This window comes from Myotis yumanensis, unplaced genomic scaffold, assembly GCF_028538775.1.
Source record: "Myotis yumanensis isolate MYYU_CA2020_CCGP unplaced genomic scaffold, mMyoYum1.0.hap1 SCAF_14, whole genome shotgun sequence".
In the NCBI taxonomy this organism is placed as follows: Eukaryota; Metazoa; Chordata; class Mammalia; order Chiroptera; family Vespertilionidae; genus Myotis; species Myotis yumanensis.
This window is the reverse complement of record NW_027223765.1, coordinates 9,182,762-9,198,341: the sequence shown is the minus strand read 5'-3', so window position 1 is coordinate 9,198,341 and position 15,580 is coordinate 9,182,762. Positions and strand designations below refer to the sequence as shown.

The window sequence follows — 15,580 nt, the reverse complement described above, 5'->3', positions numbered from 1 at the left end:
CGGCCGCCCCTGTAGGCGCCACCGCCGGAGCCGGGAGCTCCATGGGCTTCTCCTGTGCGCCGCCGGGTGTCTGGCCGAGTCCCGGGAGCCGCGGCGCCTCGTGCCCGGGAGCCATCGCTGCGGCCCGAGGCCGGGTCCCAGGTCGCGGACTGCAGGGGGAGGCGACGGCGGCTGCGGCGGGAGCCTCGCCAGGGGCCTGGGACTGGGGAACTGCCTCCGACTTCATGGTCAGTTGGGAGGCGGAACTGGGGTTGGGTGGAAACGCCGGGGTGCGGCGAGGGCGCGGGCCGGGACGGAGCCGGTGGCTCCGTGGGAGAGACGCGCGGCGCAGTGTGCTCGCGGCTGGAGGTGAAGGAGCAGGTCGTGTGCGTGTGAAGTAGCCGGTCATGTGCTAGAGAGACAGACAGACACCCCGAGTGAGGGAGCGGACTTCGTGATCGGCCCGGGGGGCCGTCTCCCCGCCCTCCCCTACCCCCCTGGCCCTGCATTTCCCTGGCCCCTGGGGAGGTTGAAAAGAGGAGGCGATGAAGCCCGCTTTAGGTTGTTCCTGGTGGGTAGGGTCCGGGCCAGGAGTGAGCCCCGAGGCGTCCGCACTCCACCCTGGGGATTCTGCTCTCCCCTCCTCCGCTCTCGCTCTCTCGGGCTGACCTACCGCTGACCCAGGACTTTGCCGGATTCCCTTGTCCCGGCGGAGGGGAGCCTTGGTCACCGGCGCTGGCGAGCGGCGCAGTGCCCAGGCGTCCCCGGCGCTTCCCAGCGGTGGCTGGCTGGGAGCCCTGGCTTGATGGGGCGATTCTGGGAGCTGTGGACAGCCGCTTAGAGGTGTGTGCTGAGGGTAGGGGGAAACAGCCCAGGCGATGGCCGCATAGGACCATGGGCCTTGGATATCCAGAAAGGATACCTGCAAGGTGAATATGGGGTCACTGAAGGAGCCCATTAAGGCGGGGCAAACGGGGTATGGTACAGTTTTTAAAGGAGCCATGTGGATAAATGCAGGAAAGTTAACCAAAAGAAGCAAAGAGGGTATCTGGTAACTTTTCCAAATGCACCCCCTCTTTTTAAAAATCTTCGCCAGAGGACATGTCTAGAGAGAGGAAGGGGGTGAGAGAGGGGAAGGGGGAGAGGGAAACATCTGTGTGAGAGAGAAACATCCATCCCATGCCCTCCGCATGCTCCCTGAGCAGGGATCCCAGGCACTTGCCCTGACCAGTAATAGATGCAGGTGCATAGACGACGCCCAACCAACCCAACTGGGTCCAAATGTCCCATTTTTTTCAAGAATCTTCTTGTTTTCAAGACAAGATGGCTGATCATCCAAAAAGATGTTTGGTGTTTTGCAGACGGTATCTTCAATACAGTTTCACAGATCTTAACTATTGCGAGCTTACTATGGATGGGCTTTGGGCCAGCTTTGGAACCCTAAGACAAGCGAAACACAACTTCTGCCCAGACACCCTCCCCAGGCAGAAGGGGAGGCTCTCCAGGGCCAATGTAACCAGAGAACATGGTGGTTAAGAGCTATGATGGTGGCGCTAATGAGCACAGTGGGATAGACAGGTGGGTCAGAGGAAGAAGGTACAGAAAGAAAATACCCTCCCACATTGTTAAGCACTAAACTGCTGATTCCCCAAAATACAGAGATGATCACTTCTTAGACATTAGTTGTTTCTTATGTCTCTACATAGATCTCTACAGGGAAGATGGCTTGCAGGGGAGGACTTTGCCCTCCAGGGAAATTGGAAAAGGTGAAGCTGGAAGGGTTTCCTTACGAATAAAAGCAGAGGCACCCCAGCTGTTGTGGCACATAGATGCCTTTGTGTGTGGTTGGTTGGACGCCTGGATTCCATGCGAGGAACTCTGGGATGAGATAACGAGGGACTGCTGGTATTAAAAGGGGTGTTTTGTGCTAGAGGTTTCTCAGAAAGGAGAGACCCTGGATCTGGAATCTTAGTAGGTAGGATATTTAAGAGGACTGGAGATTTAAAAAGTGGAAGCAAATGGACAGATCAGAAAAGATACAGAAAGAAGAGTCTGAGTTTGGATACCATGGAATCATCTCTATATAAAAATCTTTAAAATATAGAACATCTCTGAACTGTTTCCCTGACAACTGACTAAAAGTTCCTTGATGGAGAAGGTTTGGCAGTATGTGCTAAATGATATTATGAATGATGTCAGACATGTTAGGCTAAGTAGGTGAGAGGTGGAAACAGTAGAATGTTCATTCTAAATTCTCTACTAAAACAATGACACCTTCCCTAATTGTTCTACTTCAATGCCACCAGGACATTTTCATCCCACCCCATTTGTTGTGATAAAGCATTAGACATTTTTAAAAATATATATTTTTTTTTATTGATTTCAGAGAGGAAGGGAGAGTGAGAGAGAGAGAGAGAAACATCAACAATGAGAATCATTGATCAACTGCCTCCTGCACGCCCCCTACTGGGGATGGAGCCCGTAACCCAGGCATGTGCCCTTGATCAGAACTGAATCTGGGAACCTTCAGTCTGCAGGCCAACGCTCTATCCACTGAGCCAGACCAGCTAGGGCAAGCATTAGACATTTTAAAAACCCATAAATTCAGAGTTCTTTTTTGGTTTATTGAAGCAATTTAAAGAATTTATGTTAGCCAGAAAATCAAGAAGCCAAGGATAGCACATTCTATTAAACCAGCTAATTTTTCCATCACTGTCAGATTCTTTGGGGAGCATACTGCTTTGTAGGTCTGTCTATTCTAAATCTCTGTGCTCTATTAATTCTGTTTAACACAAACTTGCCTAGTGATTATTATATGCCAAGAACTGTTTTAAAACACTTTACAAAGATTATCTGATTCAGTTCTCACAATAGTTCTGTGAGACAGCCTCTGCTATCTCTGTTTTACAGATTGGGAAACTGAGGTGCAGAGACGGTAATTGTCTAGACCAGCGGTCGCCCACCTTTTGGACCTGATCCTCGGACCACCGGTTGGCCAACCGCTGGTCTAGACCAAGGTAGTAAGTGGCAGAGCCAGGATTTGAGACCAGGTAATCTGGCTCCCATACTTGTACACCTAGCCATCCCTTTGGGCAGTCTCCCCTCCAGGCCCATTACATTCACTGGAGTATTTGCTGAAGGAGGCCTATGTTGATAATGGAATTAGTAACTGCCCTATAAGCCATAGTTTGTTTTAATGTTAAAAGCAAGGAGTCTGTTCAAACATAAACTCCCATCTCTGAAATCTTTTTTTTTTTTTTTTTTTTAGAGGAACATAGAATGTGGTGCTAATGAGAAATTCCGGTCTAACACCTTTTAGATGAGGTTACACACCTTTTCCCTCATCTAAAAGGCTGAGTAGAGCTTAACCCAAAGGAGCTGAGGAGGGCACTCAGTACCAGCGGATCTGGTACGGAGGACTGAGATAAGCCTGGAGATCCAATTCCAATCATGTGCTTTACACCCAGAATAGACTCCTAGGAGCTCTTCAGACAAGCAGGAAGTAGTTGTTTGCATGCTCATGAGTAGTGTGCTCAGGGCCTGAAGAGGTAAACTGAAAACACATGCCTCCCTAAAAGAAGTTCAGGACTTATAGCTGGAGAGCCCAGGCACTTGAACTAGTGCATGAACAAGACAATAAAATAAAATGTTCAGTTGAGACTCGTGGTAATTAGACAAGAGGCCAGCCTATAATAAGGTGCTAATTGTGCTGGCCAGGTATCAAGGGCAAGAGGTAAAGACCTGCTGCTAGCCACTAGCCGGCAACAAAAACCTAGCTGTGGTTCATTAAAGCAGTAAAAGCCGGGGACAGAAGAGCTTCGGGGCAGAGTCCGTGGTGCTGAAGTTGCGGAAAGCTCCTATAAGCCCAGCAGAGGAACAAACATTTTATTCCCAGTCGTAAAAGAGGTAGCCAAATTTTAGGTCTTTTTCCTTTGCATTTTCACAGTTGGCCTAGCACCCCAGAAAAGCAGAAGTGTGAGCTACTGTTTTCTCTGTAGATCTGTTTCCTATAAGTGCTTTGCATTTGTTATGCCTGTATTTTGTCTTAAAGAATATTCAATATAAGTAACCTGTCGTAACCTAGCCAGCAGGTCTGTGTCTGCCTTGCTGTTCTGGAAATTATAGCTTACGATCACATTGATAGAAAAGTTGATAGGAATACATGGATAAAACTTATTCTTATTTAGAGGAAGGGTCTTCACAAGTGTGCTTCATTTTGAGAGGGTGGCCCTGCATTAGGGCATATGTTCGAAAAGGGGGTCACATATCGTGATTAGTAAATCTGGAACTATCTAAACACATACACACCCGGATAGCCATAGAAAGTAACAGAATCTGAAGTAGAAATAGGGGAGTGATGTCAGGATAATGACCTGTTGGGAGGGAAAAAAAGAGTCTACTTACATACTCCCTCTAGATAACTTCCTGTTTTTACGTTTTTAATCCTTTGCCTTCCTCTTTGGAAGCAGATTTCCAGAGACACATGTCCAGGTCATTTCTGGCGGTGAAGGTGCAGTGAGCTGTGAAGGTGAGAAGGCTCCATTTGCATGCCCCACCTAATAGTCATTCATCCAGGAAAACCACATCTTTTCATAGCTTTCTCCAAACTGCAAACTTCCTGGTATGTAGAGACTTGGCGATTGAACTTGGGACTTTCTTGGTACCTGAGACGTGAATGTCTCCTCTGCAGGGTCCATGGGGATGGAACACCTTTGGATGGAATCGATTTTTCACGTTGGTAAATGAGCCTAGTGGGACAAGTCCAGTCCCGTTGCAATAAGTTTTAACTTTGCTATGTACAAAGTATACATTTCTAAGCCAAGAAATAGTAGCAGGGAATCTAGAAAGGCAGGTTGGTTGGGAAGATAAGGATCTATGGTGGCAAGAGGATTGGGCATCCACTCCAATGATGTGTACTTTGCCACTAACTAGTTCTGTGACTTAGAGCAACTCAGTTAACCTCTCTAAGCCTCATATTACCCTAAAATGCATATCTCACTAGGTTGTAAAACTTAGAACAGATCCTAGATATGCAAACATTTAAACATTGAAAAATGGTCATATTTAACTTTGGATTTTAAGGCTTCTCTTTTGCCACTTTGTAAATGTGATGTATTTTGATAGTGCTTTTCTACTCTGACAAAAAAAATAAATGAATGTACAAAAGGAAATGGTATATTTGATTGAAAAAACTGAAAATGTTCAGAGAAATTGCTAACACTTATAGATGGGTTTTTTTTTAAATAAAATGATGGGGAAAGGAATTTAAGGGATGCTTTTGATAAAAATATAAAAATCCAAGAAATTAACAAAGGAAACATTGAATTTGTTCCAGAGAAGAGAGGAATCAGAATCTCAGACCTAAAGAAGGAACCCAAGCAGTCAGCTCTGTCTTCTCGCCTGTTTTATAGATGAGGAAGCGGAGGCCCAAGGAGGGTAGCTGTCTTGCCCAAAATCACAACGTTAATGACTGATAGGACTGGGAGTAGAATTCTGGCCTCTTTACTCCACACTTTCTTCATTCTGTTTGGCATAGCCTCCCAGAAGAACTCATTGAATTTACTCTCTTAACAACTTACCTTTTATTATATAGGATGGTTTTAATTTGCATTTCCCTAATGACTAGTGATGTTGAGGATCTTTTCATGTACCTATTGGCCTTTCATATATCTTTGGAGAAATGTCTATTAAGGTCCTTTACCCATTTTTTAATTGGTTTGTTTGGTTTTTTTGCTGCTGAGTTATATGAGTTCTTTATATATTTTGGATATTAACCCCTTATTAGATATGGTTTACAAATAGTTTTTCCCATTCTATAGGTTGTCTTTCTCTTTGTTGATGGTTTCTTTTGCTGTGCAGATTCTTTTTAGTTTGATGTCCTACTTTTCATTTTGTTTCTTGTAATTTAGGTGTCATATCCAAAAAATTATTACTAAGATTCATGTCAAGGAGCTTTATTCCTGTGTTTTCTTCTAGCAGTTCTCATGGTTTTAGGTCTTACATTTAAGTCTTTAGTCCATTTTGAGTTAATTCTTATGAGTGGTATAAGATAATAGGTCCAGTTTCATTCTTTTACATGTGAATATCCAATTGGCCCAGCACCATTTATTGAAAAGACAGTCTTTTCTCCATTGAGTATTCTTGGCTCCCTTGTCAAATAATAGTGGACCAAATATGCTTGGGTTTATTTCTGGGCTTTTGATTTTGTTCCATTGATCTACTTGTCTGTTTTTATGCCAGTACCATACTGTATTGATGACCATAGCTTTAAAGTATAGCTTGAAATCAGAAGTGTGATGCCTCCTACTTTATTCTCCTTTCTCAGGATTTCTTTGGCTGTTTGGGGTCTTTTGTGGTTTTATGTAAATATTAGGAGTGGTTTTTTATTTACTCCTGTAAAAAATGCCATTGGAATCTTGATAGGGATTGCATTGAATCTATTGAAGGCTTTTGGTAGTATTGACATTTTAACAATATTAATTCTTCCAATCTATGAACATGGGATACCTTCCCATATTTCTGTCTTCTTCTATTTCTTTCATCAGTGTCTTGTAGTTTTCAGAGTAGAGGTCTTTCAACTCCGTAGTTAAACTTATTCCTCTTTATTGTTTTTGACACTATTGTAAGTGGGATCAATTTCTTAATATCTTTTTCAGAAAATTTGTTATTGTATAAAAATGCTACTGATTTTTATATGTTAACTATGTATACTGCAACTTTATTGATTTTTTAAATAGATCTAACTCTTTTTTTTATTGAGTCTTTAGGATTTTCGATATAGAAAATTATTTCATTTGTGAAGAGACAATTTTACTTTTTCCTTTCCAGTTCAGATACTTTTTTTTTTTCTTGATTGCTCTAGCTAGGACTTCCAGTACTAGTTGATTAGGAGTAATGAGAGTGGTCACCCTTGTCTTTGGTCCTGATCTTAGAGGAAAACCCTTCAATCTTTTGCCATTGAGTATATTAGCTGTGGGCTTGTAATATATGGTTTTTATTGTGTTGCAATCTGTTCCTTCTGTGCCTGATTTGTTAATTTTTTAAAAAATCATGAATGGATGTTGAATTTTGTCAAATACTTTTTCTGCATCTATTGAGGTGGTCATGTGATTCTTTTCTTGTTCACATTGATTGGTTTGTATATGTTGAACCATCCTTGCACCCCAAGGATAAATCCCAATTGGTCATGGTGTAAGATCCTTTTAATATGTTCTGAATTCGATTTGCTAGTATTTATAGAGAATTTTGCTCTATTATTTATCAGGGATATTGGCCTGTAGTTTTCTTTTCTAGTAGTGTTCTTTTCTGGTTTTGGTATCAAGATAATGTAGGCTTTGTAAAATGAGTTTGGGAATGTTCCCTCCTCTTTAATGTTTTGGAAGAGTTTGAGAAGGATTGGTTTTAATTCTTTAAATGTTTGCTAAAATTCACCAGTGAAGCCATCTGGCCCTGGGCTTTTGGGAGAGGTTTTTTATTACTGGCTCCGTCTCCTTACTTTAATTGGTCTATTTAGATTTTCTATTTCTTCTAGGTTGTCCAATTTGTTGGCATATAGTTTGTTCATACCAGCCTCTTATGACCTTTTGAATTTCTGTTGTATTCATTGTAATGTCTCCTTTTTCCTTTATAATTTTGTTGCTTTGGGTCCTTTTTCTTTTTTCTTTGATAATCTGGCTAAGGGTTTGCAATTTTGTTTATCTATTATTTTTATTCTGTTTCTGCTCTAGTCTTTATTCTTTCTTCTCCTAAGTTTGGTCTCAGTTGTTCCCCCCCCCCCAATTCCTTAAGGCATAGAGTTAGGTTGTTTATTCATGATCATCATCTCCTTCTCCTCCTCCTCCTCCTCCTTTTTAATCCCACAAATTCTAGTATATTGTGTTTCCATTTTAGTTTGTCTCAAGAAACTTTTTTTATTTTCTGTTTAATTTTTTCTTTGATCCATTGGTTGTTCAAATAGAATCCCTTTGCAAAACCTGGTATAGTTACAATAACTGTTCTCTCACTCTCTTTTCTAGGTCTTTTTTTCAGATCCCTCCAAGCACTTTTGCTTTTTGTCCCTAAAAAAAAGACCAAGGTTTTTCCTGGATGATGTCACAGTGGCTGCATGCCTGCACATGGCACCATGTGGTGTTGGGTGCTATTTTTAACATCCTTAGGTGGGAACCTTTGCTGGTTGGTCTCTGTCTAGCATGTGTGGGCTTTCTCTCAGAAAAAGCAGTGTGCTAGATCAGCAGAAGCAGATTTTAGGGACTCAAGCTTAAGGTGACCCCTGGCTAAAGCATTACAGCCCTCCTACTTCCTAAGTTAAATCATGGCCAGTCTTCTAAATGTTGGCTGGTGTTCAGCCAGGCTCGCACCTTAAGAGCACAAAATGTGTAACTTACAAAGGGTTCCTGTACTGAGAGTATCACACTCATTGACAAATAGTAATTGGGTGGCTAGGCCAGTAATATATTATTACCTTTATCAAAATTCTCCTGCTGGGTTGCAGACTCCCTGGAAGGAGGAGGTAATGCAGGCAATGGCAGTAGAAGCAACTAGTAGATACCATTCATTAGAACTAGAGAGGACGTTAGCAACCTTCCTAACATTTTATAACATCAATTAACTCTTTGAGCTTTTATTTTTTTAGAGAGAGAGGAAGGGTTGCGGGGGGGGGGGGGGGGGGGGGGGATCGATCGGTTGCCTTCCATTCCTGCCCCAACCGGGGATCGAACCCACAACCTTTTGGTGTATGGAACATCCAACCAACTGAGGCACCCAGCCAGGGCTTGAGCTTCATTTTTTTCCCCTCTGTAGAACAGGCTGGACCAGAGTTTGGAAGAGGTCAGCTAGCCTAGTGGAAATACGATCCATGAAAGAGGCAGCTGACAGAGTGAAATGACTCATGAGGAAGAGTGCTCTTTATTTTTTTAAGAATGGGCATTATAGGTTCCCAGTAGCTAGTGGGAGGAGAGTCTGCTTAGACTCCATTTCTTGGGTTTTTAAAAAAAGAATCACAGCGTGGAGATCTAGGCCTTCCCGCTCTCTTTAGAGATGAAGACAAAGCTAAGTTGAAGTGACTTCTCCTCAGGTCCATCAAATGCGTGAGAGGCATAGGAAGTAGAACTCCTGTTTCCTGCTTGGCCATTCCTCCTCTCCTCTTTGTGAGGGGGAGAGGGTAGGGAGGAGAAGCCCTGTGCTATGCTCAAAATGTGGTCTGTGGTGACAAGCAGAGCTGCTTTTGAATTCTGGCTTTACCACTTCCTCGCTTTGTTTGACCTTGAGAACATTAACCAAAACCTCTGCACCTCACTCTGTATCTATACAGTGAATAACAAAAGCTACTGTGCTATTGTAAGAATTAAAACGAGCTGCTTTATGAATCTGCAGTCATAATAGCCATTCAGTTAATGTTGGGGTCCATCTCTACTCCTGCAGACAGCACTGCATGTTTTGTCTAAACTGATATTTTAGACAAAAATCTCAAATAGACTTTGATTTTTCTCTTTTGTAAAACAAAAGAGTTTGACTGAAATGCACTCGATGGTCTTTGAGGCTCCTTCCCACTCGAAAGGTCTGACTCAGATAGTGATTGTTTTTCAACAGTTAATCTTATGTGTGGTCTTGTTTTAAAGTTGTCTCATTAATCTTTCTCATTGTTGCAACACAGATAGAGCACATTTATAAAAAGGGAAAGCAGAATGTGTTACCCAAATGAGCGGTAGTTTCTACAGTGGGCCTGTTAAATTAAGTGTTTGTGTCACACATTGTATCCTCCTGTATGTGGGTGTGTATATTTTTTAATAGTTCTAGAAAGCTGGGAGTTGGTAAAGCAGCCAGTTGTAGTAAGTGTAGGAACTGTTAGCCTGGCCAAAACCAGACTTTGTTCTGAAATGAAGACCCCTTGTTAGGAGTCCCAGTGGGTACATGCATGGATGGGTTTTATAAGAAGGTGACCAGTTACGAGTCAAAAAGGCAAATTTAACTTCCCACTTCCTGGTTCCCTCAATGAACTTTAATGTGTATAGAGTTTGGTTTGGGGGTGCAATAGTTTCCTTTTTAAAATTTTTGGTGGAGGTTAAGAATGACAGACAGGAGGCAGGAGGGAGGAACAATGCAAGCTCACTGGTGAAGCCAGAGCACTGCCTGTCTGGGCACCTTCCTTGGCTGGCAGATTTAATCAGAAGACAAGGCACCTTTCCTTTGGACCACACCCTTTGAAAAACGCTTAGTGACTCATTCTATATTATGAGGCATCTCAGACAGTGAATTCATGGTTCATTCTTTGTTTTTCTGAGAATCACCTAAAATGGGAATAAAATGTACAGTTCTTTGGGAGTCTTACAACAAATTAAGATAATTTTAGCCCAAATAAATTAATTTCTTGATTAAATTTGTTTTTAAAGCCCATCTGTTCATCTTTGAAGTTGTGCGGCTGGCCTGTGAACACTGATTCTTTAGTCAATTCCTTGGATATGGAAGAAGATTTTAAAGAGGCAAATACCATATTCTTAAGACCATAGGATTTAAACCATAGGTTATGGATGTACTCCTTAGGATGAATTTCAGGGGAGAATTACTGTAGAAATGGCAGAAAAGATGCTGCCTTCTTTCAGTGGGCCTGTTAAATTAAGTGATTATTTACTGAGTTAACTAGTAAAAATTAGTGTAGGTGCGAAGCCCATGTTTGGGGCAAGTTCAAGAGGATACCAGACCAGCCTCCCTGACAGCAATCCAACATGATACTAGATGTATTAATATGTTAAATATTCATTTATGTTTTTGAGTATTTGGATTATCCTATTCTCTAAGCCAAAGGAAAATAATTTTGAGTTTATGAAGCCAATCTGTGTGTAAATATTTCATATAGCTACCCCACCAGCACCTCCACTCTGCCTCCCAGGTCCACTCACTCCATGGCCTTTGTCTAGAAACCTATGTGTTAGGATTATTGTGGGGTGTGTCTGATTCACATATCCATTTATTCAAATACTCATTTGAGCATACACATGCCAGATATCAGGCTACAAAGCTAAACAAATGGGACTTGCAAGTTAGCAGGGAAAAAGCAAGTAAGACTGGTCTTACCAGATTGGGAGCTGGGAGAGGACTGGGAGAGGACTGAGCAGGGCAGCACACACACTTTGTTGTCCTCCTCATCCCCTGGGTGTGAGCCCCCTACACAATTCCTTGCATTTAGTGGCTGCTTCATGAATGTCTTTTTGAGTCAGAGGGAATTGAGTGAAAGGCATGTTAGAGAGCCACCAGGGCAAGGGAATGGGATGAAGGCGCTGGGAGGGGACTGGCGAGGGCTCCCCCCGAGGGTAGGAGAGCTGGCAGGGGTGTTATTGTGGGTCCTGGGGTGCGCCAGCCTCCTTGTGTGCCTGCCCCAGAGGCCTGAGCAACCAGTTCTGAGCAAGGCCCCTGGGGAATGGTCCTTGGCAAAGAACCATCCCTCAACCCCAAGGATGGGAGGAAAGGAGGTGAAGCTTTGCCTTTTCTGTTCTTGGGGGCAGAGTGAAGGGAATGTGTACAATTTGTTTCAAGGTGGGCTCCCCCCCCCCCCCCCCCCCCATATTTCTCAGATTTTCATTTGGCTAATTTAAGAAACAAATCGTATTGAAGAGCTACGTCCGTTGCCTTTGGAGGCCTGGGGGTTAAGTAAACTTTTTACAGCAGAGTGCCTTGATTGGTTTTGATTGGGATGTTTTGAAACTAAAGTGTGGGTTGGAATCTGTCCTTCAGTTCAACACTCAGTGCAGCTCTGCCAGGTGTGCCCTTGGCTGGGCGCTTTCCCGGATCTCAGGTTCTCACTCACCAATGAGGGGTGACGCGGAAACAGCTCCTAGTGCACTCTGGTCCCACATGGTTCAAGGGCGGAACATTCTGGTTACCTACTTCATGGTCCTCCTTGGTGCACCTCCGCCATCCCTGGAGTTAGCAGGCGAAGCCTCCAGGAGGTGGGCCTGGGCTCAAAGAGCTCACACATCTTGCTCATGCACATGTGTGATTGACACATGTAATAAGAGGCTGCTGTGTGCAGGCACCGGGCTAATGGAAGGACGGGGCTTCCAGCCCACAGCCACCGAATGGTGGGAGAGCCTAGCGGGTGTGCCCTAAAGGCCTACTTCCCAACAAGAGTCCCCTTCTTGCACAAACGAATCTGACAAGACTTCACTTCACCTGCTTTCCAGCCCACAGCCAGTTCGCAGCAGTAAACAGAGGGTATGTTGGGAGGACTGGTAACTCTAGGCACACAATGACCGCAGCCAGAAATGGGGAAGGAAGACAACCTTACGGAGGAGATGCCGCAGTGACAATGGTCTGAACAGGCCACTTGGTGTGCAGTGGCAAGCCCCGTGAATCCCGTTCCCCCTGAGGACATGGTTACCTAACATACTCCAGTAACTGCTGTTCCTGGTAATGACTCTAATCCTTCCAAATAAACGGATGGGTATTGTGCTTACGACAGGAAGTAGCCAGTTACCTGGGAGATTTACTCATGTGGAAGGGCCTGTCCCTCAGCAAAACCACAGTGTGAACTGTAGCTCTAGTTTAGTCGAGCCGTTGCCTTATCTGCAGTCAAGAATGAGCAACCGCCAGGGTAGGCTACAGGCGTCTGCTCTGAATATTCAGTGGGCATAATTCAGTCACTGGAAGCATCTAAACATGAGCATTGCTCTAACTGAAAACCACACCGTTTATGATCACTGAAGAGCACTTTGATGGAGCGCACAGGGTATGGTGGGATGACCCTCAGGCTGCAGATGACGGCGGGTTACGCTGCCACAGGCGTGGGTGGGGCCATGTGGTTGTAACTGATCATCTCTGTTACACCACGCTCTTCTGCAGGGAAGCAGGAGTTGGGGTGGATCAATTATTTACAGGGTGGGGTAAAAATAAATTTACAGTTGTGAGTACACCTTTAGCCCCACCCCTGTGTTTTGTGGTTAACACATAGACACTCCTGGCTCACTTGGAAAGGTCATTGGGTCCAATCTGCTTGATGACAAGATGACACCGAATGTCTGGGTCTTCTCTCTTCCAGATGCCAGTATGGACAGAATAGCTTATGATGCTTATCCCCACCCACCACTTCCGAGACATTGAGCGGAAGCCAGAATACCTCCAGCCGGAGAAGTGCGCCCCACCTCCCTACCCTGGTCCTGCGGGAACCATGTGGTTTATCCGCGACGGCTGCGGCATCGCCTGTGCCATTGTCACCTGGTTTCTGGTCCTCTATGCGGAGTTTGTGGTCCTCTTTGTCATGCTGATTCCATCCCGAGACTACGTGTACAGCATCATCAATGGAATTCTGTTCAACCTGCTGGCCTTCTTGGCCCTGGCCTCCCACTGCCGGGCCATGCTGACGGACCCCGTGAGTATGTCTGGGCTTGTTTTGACCAGCCCACACTCTCCTCCTCTGGCCCTGGTGTGGCCACAGCCTGCATGCTGCCCAGCCTCAGGAATGTGGAGAGCAGGAGGGCCAGGGCTAGGCTGGGGAAGTGGACACAGGCCCCACTGAAGAAGCACGGTCCGCACAGCCTGCCTGCCTGGGTGAATGGTACTGTCTGTACACTGGTGTGTATGTTGCTGGGACCTGCTGGGGCAGGGTTTGTTCTGGGGGAAGTCTAGCCTCTAGTGAGAAAGGTGAGTCACATAGCCGTCAAGCCTGGGGCCAGGTGAGGAGCAGAAAGCATGCTGGGAGATGGGTCAGGACAGGGCTTTGCAGCAAAGACAGAGCAGGAGCTTGAAATTAAAGCCATATCCAGTTCCAGGAGTGTGCACGGAATGGCCTCACTTTGGGTGAGGCTCATCTTTTCCTGGAAAGCTGGACAGGCCTGTTTCAGGCCACAGCAAGTGCCTCCTGGTGAACGTCCGTGAGCAATGCAGTGGTGTCCTCCCCAACGACTTAGCTAAATATACCAAGCTGTGCAAGTGGCTGTGGAGTGCCAGCACCCTGTATGAAACCCTCCCTTCCTGTTCATTATCGTGTGGGGAAAGCTAGAGTGCGTTGTTGGATATAGACCTCCCGTGGCTTAATTGTTGCCGTACGTGGGACGAGTGTGTTTAAATTACGAAAAGGAAAGCACTCCTCGTGAAGGTGGTGGTGGTCACGCAGACTTCCATTCTGTGCGCTCCAGGGAACGCTCAGTAAAGATGCTGGGTCCTGAGCTGGTTCCCTTCTCCAAGGGCTCCAGTTCTTGCTGGTTCAGGTGGTGGATTGTTAATCTGCCCCAAAGGAAAGCGCTCTCCCAGCTCAATTACATGTCAGCAGCCGGTCCAGACGGTCTCTCTTATACACATGTCTGGGGAGATGGCACACCGGCAGGCCGGGGCCTGGTGGAGAGTGGGTCTGGGTTGGCAGTGTGGGTGGAGCCTAAGATGCAGGGCAGGTGTGGGATGTGAGGAGCAGCCTAGAGCCCCCGAGGATGTTAAACGAAAGAGTGACAAGATCAGTTGTCATTTTACAAGGATCACTCTGGCAGCAGTGAGGGGGAGACCAGGGCACCCCGAGGATGGAATAAAATGAACGGCATGTTTATCGAGTGAGAGGTTTACTATGAGAGAGGTTCCATTCTGAGCAGTGGAGACAGCTGTGAGCAAGACAGACCAAAATCCCTGCTCTCCTGACGCTCACATCCTCAGAGGGGTCAGGCAGTAACAACGTGACTGACGAGGTAATTTCAGAAAGGGACGAGTGCTGTAAAGACCATGAAACAGTGACGGGGTGATGTGGTGGTGACTTTTATGAGGTGAAGGGGGACTACTTTAGATCAAGGTGGTCTGAATGCCTCTCTGAGGCAGGGCCATTTGAGCCGAGATCTGAGTGACGTGAAGTTGCCAGTCAGGCAAATGAAGATCTTAGGGCAGAGCCTTCAGGAAGAGGAGAAAGGGGTGTAAGTCCCGGGTGGCTGAAGCGAAGCGAGTGGGAGCAAGAGAGGGTAGATGAGACAGAAAAGCTGCAGAAGCAGATCCTGCAGGCCTGTGGGCCTCCTGAGGACTCTGTTCTGTGTTCTACATGCCATGGGAGCCATCAGAAAGGCATGATGTGAGCAGGTGTTGTGTTTGGGATGGGGGTTTGGGTGGCGATAAGTAAAAGCAGGAAGATAAGAGGCATTACTGTGGTCCATATAAGACCTGTGGCTCAGACCAAGGTGGGAACGTGAAGCTGGAGAGGAGCTGTTGGATTTGGAATATATTTTAAGCCACTAATTCTCAAGCCCAGCCGGCTGTACATTAGAATCCCTTGGGGAGCTTTTAAAGGTACTGATGCCTGGGCCCCGCCCCCAGAGAGTCCCCTCTAATTGGTCTGAGGCGGGGCCCTGGGTATTGGGATGCTTTAAAGCTCCCAGGAGTCCCTCGGTTTCAGCCAGGTCTGAAAACCACCATTCAGAAGAGCTGACAGAATGGAAAGAGATCAAAGAGTGTGCCTTCCAGAGTCGTCTTGGCTTGAGCAGCCAGGGGATTGATTGCTGGTGCCATTTATTGAACGGGGAGAGTCTGGGAGAATAGATTTAGGAAGAGAAAGCAAGGCTTTTGTTCTGGCCAAACTGTGTCTATATTACATGTAAGCAGAGATGCCAGATAGGCAGTAGATAGCCAGGTCTGGGGCTGG

At 45.5% G+C, this 15,580-nt stretch overlaps 1 protein-coding gene across 10 annotated transcripts in view; it reads left to right on the top strand.

Moving 5' to 3' along the window:
• The window catches only part of ZDHHC3 (zinc finger DHHC-type palmitoyltransferase 3), a 50,573-nt gene that overhangs the window by 10,974 nt on the left and 24,019 nt on the right, over positions 1-15,580 (top strand). For 7 of the 10 annotated variants that reach the window (XM_070391658.1, XM_070391655.1, XM_070391654.1 and 4 more), the window contains exons 1-2: positions 8-227; positions 13,010-13,339. In XM_070391658.1, coding sequence (XP_070247759.1) covers positions 13,034-13,339 — 306 coding nt within the window. In that variant the 5' untranslated portion in view covers positions 8-227; positions 13,010-13,033. Of the gene's footprint in view, positions 1-7; positions 228-4,484; positions 4,508-13,009; positions 13,340-15,580 lie in introns of those variants that run through there. The other 3 variants (XM_070391660.1, XM_070391653.1, XM_070391652.1) reach the window with 3 other exon arrangements.